This window comes from Triticum dicoccoides, chromosome 2B, assembly GCF_002162155.2.
Source record: "Triticum dicoccoides isolate Atlit2015 ecotype Zavitan chromosome 2B, WEW_v2.0, whole genome shotgun sequence".
Taxonomy (NCBI): Eukaryota; Viridiplantae; Streptophyta; class Magnoliopsida; order Poales; family Poaceae; genus Triticum; species Triticum dicoccoides.
In genome coordinates, this window is record NC_041383.1 from 473,617,332 (window position 1) to 473,624,155 (window position 6,824).

The 6,824-nt window shown below is 43.1% G+C and overlaps 1 protein-coding gene across 2 annotated transcripts; it reads right to left on the reverse strand.

Moving 5' to 3' along the window:
- Positions 1–1,053: 1,053 nt before the first annotated feature.
- LOC119364312 (protein PSK SIMULATOR 1-like) lies at positions 1,054–5,890 on the reverse strand. Of its 2 annotated transcripts, none has more exons than XM_037629766.1 (13): positions 5,267–5,890; positions 4,851–5,158; positions 4,232–4,554; positions 4,045–4,137; positions 3,871–3,961; positions 3,698–3,791; positions 3,375–3,484; positions 3,220–3,289; positions 3,051–3,148; positions 1,990–2,106; positions 1,836–1,912; positions 1,677–1,718; positions 1,054–1,577 (listed from the first exon to the last, which is right to left on the reverse strand). In XM_037629766.1, the coding sequence occupies exons 1-13, from the start codon at positions 5,286–5,288 to the stop codon at positions 1,409–1,411; spliced, it is 1,614 nt and encodes a 537-aa protein (XP_037485663.1). In that variant the 5' UTR covers positions 5,289–5,890; the 3' UTR covers positions 1,054–1,408. The 2 variants fall into 2 exon arrangements, with proteins under 2 accessions (XP_037485663.1, XP_037485664.1); XM_037629767.1 differs by having other exon boundaries at positions 3,375–3,472; positions 5,267–5,887.
- Positions 5,891–6,824: the final 934 nt, after the last annotated feature.

Consider the following 6,824-nt stretch of genomic DNA (forward strand, 5'->3'; position numbering starts at 1 on the left):
TACTTTGTATTTTTTTCCTTTCTTGGTTTTCCTTTTCTTCTTTCTTTTTTACACTGCTTTTTCTCATGTTTTCTTTTTTGGGGGTTTCTTATTTTAATTTTTAGTTTTCCTTTTGTTTCTTTCTCAATTTTTTTCGGGTTTTTTTCAACACAAATCAGTATTATTTTATACATCAGGTACATTTTTTAATATATGTTTAACAGTTTTTAAATACATGATTCACATTTTTGGCAATTATATGTTTTGATGCAAACATATATATATTTAATACACATTTTATTTTTTTATACATCAGGAGCATTTTTGTACACATAATTAACATTTTTAAGTATATTTAACATAGTTTTTTAATAGGTATTTTATGCCTACTTTTTACATACGCCTTCTATATTTTGTAGGACACCATGAACATTTTTATACAGATTAACTTTTTAAAAATGCATGATTAACATTTTTTTCTTATTTATTCTTTGATATGTATAATTGTTTTACACATGTTGTACATTTTTCATATAGATTAGAAGTAATTTTCTGTGCATGTTTAACATTTTTAAAATGCATGAACAGAATTTTTTTCAAAAAAATATCTGATGTGATTTTTAAAATTTATAATATTTCCAAATATAATAAAAAGTGAAAAAATGAAAGCAAAAGTAAAAAGAAAATGCAAAAAAGGAAGAAAAAGTGAGCGCTTAAGGCCCAGCGTGCTGGGCCAGCCCATTGGCGCAGGCGCTTCAGGCGAGCGCTCCTACTGCCGCGGCGAAGCATAGTCGCGCCCGTTCGCGGTGCCCATGTACTCAGGCGAGCGCTCGTACTATACAGTGCGTACCTTGCGGTGCCCGGATGGCCGCACCCATGGCCCATGGCAAATGTATGATGTAGGCATTTGCTACTACTGCCCAAAAGCAGAACTGGCGCTCTCGCGTGTCGCTAGCTGGGCCGCAACCCACCAAGTTGCATCACCGGACCAGCGACTCAGTGTCCGCCCCATGTAGATGACAATGGTCCGACAAGGACCAATAAAACACTGATATATCATGACAAAGAAAATCATGACACAGAACCAAATCTTTTGGAGCATCTGGATACATACATGTACATCTGCAGTATTGTGTTTGTTATTTTGCCACGATCTTTTGAGGTGTTTAACAATGTCAACACCGCATACATGAGATGGAATTAGAACCCAACCCCTCAAAGAAACCAAAAGATCAAAGGAGAAGCTCTTGTTATTTCCCTAGCTAATATCAGGTTTCAAGTCCTTCCTGGTAAGAACAGACACAGTTCCCCCTTCTATACAACCTAGCAACGATGAAAACGAAACAGATCATAATGGCTTTCTGTCTGCTCTTGTCAGGCCATGACTTGTGTGTAATGCGCTTGTCATCACCCCATGACCTGATGATGGTTACATGGACTGGGCTTTTTTAACATTTGCCGTCCGGTTGCTCTGGCTAACAAGGTGGTGAAGCCACACGACCAACTCTAGTATGTAAGCCTCTGTCCTTGCCTTGTCGGCGTGGTAGAGCGTCTCGATCACGTCCGGTCGACCCGGTCCTCTTCCAACCCGCTCGGTCCTGAATGACATGGTAAACAAACCACAGGAATTTCATCGGTAATTCTTATTTCTCTGCGAAATGTAATAGCTAGGACATTGGACAAATTCCCCTGCTTACCCTGATTTTGCCCATTCACTAAACCGCAAGAAGCCTCGGGCACTGAGGTTCCACTCAACGGAGCAACCAAACAGACATCAGAAATAGCTATAATTCATTCAAACTGAAAAAGTTACTGAGAATTTTAAAACACTGGTCAGATGTGCGTGTGTGCAGTACCAGGTGGTATTGATGGCCATCGGAACAAGCCATTTCAGAGTTCTCTCCATCATTGCCCTTATCTGATCAATAGTGAGCTGCAGTAGGAATTCACGATTTAGGATGTGAAATGTTTGTCGACGGGGTGCTCTCTCTCTCTATCTACTTGTATTACCTCCTGAGGCATTGAGGAAGTTCTTAATTTATTTGGTAGAGCCAACCTGACCCTTGGTGGCAGTCCTTGGTAAAGGGCATCTCTTGAATTTGCGGGTACATACCCTGACCGAGAAACCTTAAACAAGCAAACAAACGCACGAACAAAACTTAAATGTGCTGCCGTGCTGCCTCTCACATACTAGCATTCGTTGGTTATTAGAAGCATCCCAAAAGCGTCCGGGTCGAAATATGGCTTTCAAATTAAGTTCCGAATTAGTAGATGCTGCCAAAGGGAGTGGGGGTGCCATACGCAAAAAGGAAGCGACTCATGGAATGGCAGAGGCAAATACTGGATATTGGTCTCTGGAAGTGTCATTTACACTTCTTTGTCCAGCCACTTGTCTTTGGTGGATTTTCCATTTTTCTACTCCCTCCATCCCAAAATAAGTGTCTCACCTTTGTACTAACTCTAGTACAAAGTTGTACTAAGCTTGAGACACTTATTTTGGGACGGAGGGAGTATAAAATATCCATCGATCTTTTACACTAAAGATATTACAGATGATGAACTATAATTCACTGAGATATCCTGCACACAACACCTCAAGAGAACTGTTACCTGGGTGTACAGTACTCTTCAAACACAGAGATTGTTGTTTTGAGATATGTTCACTCAAACTTTCTAAACATTGGCATTGATATCTTTCTAAGTATTTAAATTGAACACATGAAAACTATGTGTGTACACATACATGTCTACGGAAGTTCTTTCATAATACTCCCTCCATCCCAAAAAGCTTGTCTTAGATTTGTCTATATACGGATGTATCCAGACACGTTTTAGTGTTAGATTCATCCGTATCTACATAAATCTAAGACAAGCTTTTTGGGACAGAGGTAATACTATGATTTCATTGGGTTCCACGAATATCTTACAATAGATTTTGGCGCTAAAAGTTGTGCTATCAGGACATGTCATGTCTCTCAGTACTACTGAAACTGATACTGTAAGATTGCAAAGGCAAGCAAATATCACCAGATTCTTGAGCTGAGTTCTCAAAAAGAACTGAAGGAACTTACAATGCTGTAGATCTGTATGATAGTGTTTGCATAGTGCAATGCAAGTCCAGCAGGTCCTAGTCTCTGACAGTTCACAGCAGAACTCAGTTCACCTCCATCTACAAATGCATTAAAAGGATCAGTTGGAAAAAGGTGCGACTAATTCAACACAAAACAACCACGGGATTACCATAAGTTCCATATGAAACATTGATCTCAACATGTAAATACTGCACAATGTCAACAAGCTTCTCAACAACCTGTAACAGGGAATGTATGTTATAGGCAAATACATGACACACCAACAGACCATATGAAGTAAATTCTATAGGAAAAGTTGCTCACTTGTTCCAATGTCTTTGACCACAGAGATCTTTTCTTCAAGTTCTTCACGTAACTTCTTTGGGTCTTCAACTCGAGTTTCACAACTTGAATATTATCTCCTGGAAAGCTATCTGATCAGCGTAAAAACGGCGAACAGTAAAAGGTACGTTGCCATGACAACCATGCACAGATGGATTTGGATTTAGAAAATATCAATGATAAGGTTTAAACAATGCCCAAGCTTTGACAGTCCGCATAAATATCAGTTTTATGCATTGGGCAGAGATGAAGAGGCAAAAGTATTTCCATTTAAAAATATGTTGTTACACAATAAACAGAAATACCTTTTTCAATCTTATTTGAACTTTCACTTCCCTTTAGTTGACAGCGGTAATCTTGCTCAAATCTATCTAAGGCATGTAGCTCATGATATAAATCCTGGAAAAAGAAGGTCAAAACCAGATGGCGTTAATCTATTTGCTCAAATGATATATTGAGAGTAGAGAACAATGCTTACAGTTGTACGTTGAACAAGAGCCATCAGCTTTTGCATCTCCGCTGTGGCTGTTTCTTTCAGCTGCTTCTGGGGTACACTTTCTGATTCTAGTCTGGACACCAAGGGGACAAATATCATTCAAGTCAAACAACATGTATAACCCTATGCTGCTCGTCAAAGCAGGAAGTTTCTTACTTTACAAAATAGCGGTCCAGACTATGCCATTGAGGATTTTTACAACGGTTGCCAAACCTGACAATCTCTTGTGAAAATACTTTCAGCTCTTCCCTGGAAACATTAGACAGGGTTCACAAAACAGTCATCAGTAAGAGTAACCAGAAAGTCAGTCACAGTGGCCACTGAGGACAAACGTACAATCTACCTTCTGTCATTAGCTACAATCCGCATCAACTCGCCCATGTCACTGGAAATCAAATTCTGCACGCCTTCAGAAGGAAGCACCACCTGTTTGAAGTATGTGACAGAGTCTTCCGAGAGAGATTGCATAACACTCGCGCCTTTCAGTATTGTGTTAGCAACCTCAAAAGCTAGAATTGATATCTGAGTCCCTTTGGTCGTCCTAGAAATAAAACCACCATCCGGGCTTAAGGTTGTCATCAGGCAGCCTAGTGTGTCTAGAATTTCCACTGCTCTCCCATACCCGGCCATGCCGGCTGCGCCAAGCCCTGAACCTGTTCTAGAAACCTGCTAACAAAGGCGAAGCATTTCAGGACATACTACATTTGAATAATGTGATTAAACTAAAACGTTGTGCAAGGTAGGCCCAATTCGTTTTCCTGCATTAGGACAAAAATCTGCACAAATCAATCTTTTTCGAAGATTTAACTCTAATCATTTGAGTGTATTCTAAGGTCATTCCAATTATGAACATAGCTAAATAAACAGAAAAAAAATACTGTGTGGTAACATTTATGAATTCAGCTAAAAATGGCTCTGCGAAAGAAAAAATAAATAACATTCCGTGCTTATGTACCACTTGCCTTGCTTGTTCCATTGTTTCCAGATGTGTCTTTCGTCGACTGAGATGCCGCCATCTTCCCAGACACAGATGCCTCTTCTGATGTTGATTCGTGCAGCTTACTACTCCCGGAAATAAAGAAGCCATCATCCTTGGGGGACAAGATAAAGGATCGGCTCGTCGACTCCATATTGTCTCTCACTTTAGCTTCCCAAACACCGCTGACCTTCTGCTTGTGTGCAAGGTCTATCGAGTCAGGTAACTCGGTGATACCGCCCGCTGGATCATCAAACGCAACATCGGCGACGCCAATACTCCTTGATTTCAACACTGCAAAAGAAGAGGCATCACACATGAACAAATAGTTTTCAGTAGCCAGTATACTCCTACCTAGTAAGATACTGCAAAGCACCAGCACCGAAAAGGCGGTAGACATACTGTAGCAACCGTTGCAGTCCATCCACGAGAAGCCCGTGCCCACGACGGCAGGCACGGCGTGGAGCCACGCTGCTCCGGCAAGACCGGCAGACGCCGCCCGCTCACTGAAGAAAGCGTGAATTCTCCGGATTTCCGCTCCAGCCCCGGCGGCGCGCGGAAGGTGCTCGACGCAATGCGCGAGTCAACGGCAGCGGGAAAAGGAGAGCCTCTCCAAAGCAAGAAACCAAAGAGAGCTCGCAAGGACGACCAGACTAACCAAGTGAGAGATCGAGAGGGGAAGGCGAGCTCGGCGGAAGCTCAGGGATGTAGCTGGGAGGGGAGGGGAGGGGAGCATGGGGGACGGGAGGCGCGGCTTTTTCAGGCCGGATTTGTTTTTGCTCGCCGCGGCAAACGAGACATGGGAGACGCAGACAGGCCACCGTTTCCGGCACAAAAGAATTGGCCGAGACGAAGGCGAGAGTCAGCGCTCTGACCCCGTCGCGCTCTCTTGAGCGGGCGCCCGTGCGCGCCTCGGGATCTCCGTATGGTCTGATCGATCGATCGATCGCCGGACGCGGCCGGCACGAGGATGCGATCCTGCGGTGCGGTGGTTGGGGTTGGCCTTGCCTGCTGCCGGCCGGCCCCGGATAGCCTCCGAATGTGGATCGCGTCCCAGCTCACCGGCTGTTTGTCTGCTCATGGTTCCAAGTGCCGGGCACGTTCGTGCACAATATTGTTTTCTTCTGGCAGACTATTCGTTCACGTTGAGAAAAGGAGCATGTGCGAGATGTTTATTCCGGTCTTTTCTCACGATTTATTCCACTTTATTTTTTGGGAAATATACTTTTGTCCACCCGGCCAATCGGACGCGAAAGGTTCGCCACGTCGTCCACGCCACATGCCCCTTGCAATGTGGCCCTTATCAGCGACGGACGGAAGTAGAAATAAAATGAATGCACGTCAAATTTTATTTTCTGCCTAATTCAAGGTCATACAATATATGCAAAAGAATAATAAAAACACCAAAGAGTTTTTTTTGCTGGTGGACAAAAACACCAAAGTTTCCCCTAAATGTCCAATTTGCCAAGCTGGGCTTGAAGATATTCGCCATATGTATTCGCTTGTCGTCGAGCCAAAGAAGTTTGGAAGTCCTTGGGATTGATGTATATTATCGATAATTCTACAGAGTGTGGTCAAGAAATCACTAGTACTTGGACAACTTGGGCTACAGGAAATTGTGGCTATGGGTATATGGTATATTTGGTGGGAACGTAGACCAGCAGTGAGAGGAGATTCAGTTAAAACTGCACCAAGCTCGGCGTTCACTATTCAGGCAATCACAGTAAATCATGCAGTTCGCCCCACTACCCCATTGTCGAAGTAAGATGGCAGAAACCTTCAGCCGGTTATTACAAGCTAAATATAGATGCATCCTTCTTCGACGATGGACGTGGAGCAATCGCGTATATCCTTCGAAACTCTCGGGGAGAAGCTGTAGCTAGCTGGGGTTGCGAAGCCAATTATGCGTATTATGAACGCACCCACGACAGAAGTGTTCGTCACATTACTACGGGGCCTG

Excerpts from the sequence above, each read along its gene's own strand:
- LOC119364312 (XM_037629766.1), bottom strand. The coding sequence starts at position 5,288 with ATGGACTGCAACGGTTGCTACA. Across the intron at positions 3,792-3,870 it reads CTCTTGTTCAACGTACAACT|GATTTATATCATGAGCTACA; the intron begins GTAAGCATTGTT and ends TTCTTTTTCCAG. Across the intron at positions 3,149-3,219 it reads TGTTTCATATGGAACTTATG|ATGGAGGTGAACTGAGTTCT; the intron begins GTAATCCCGTGG and ends ATGCATTTGTAG.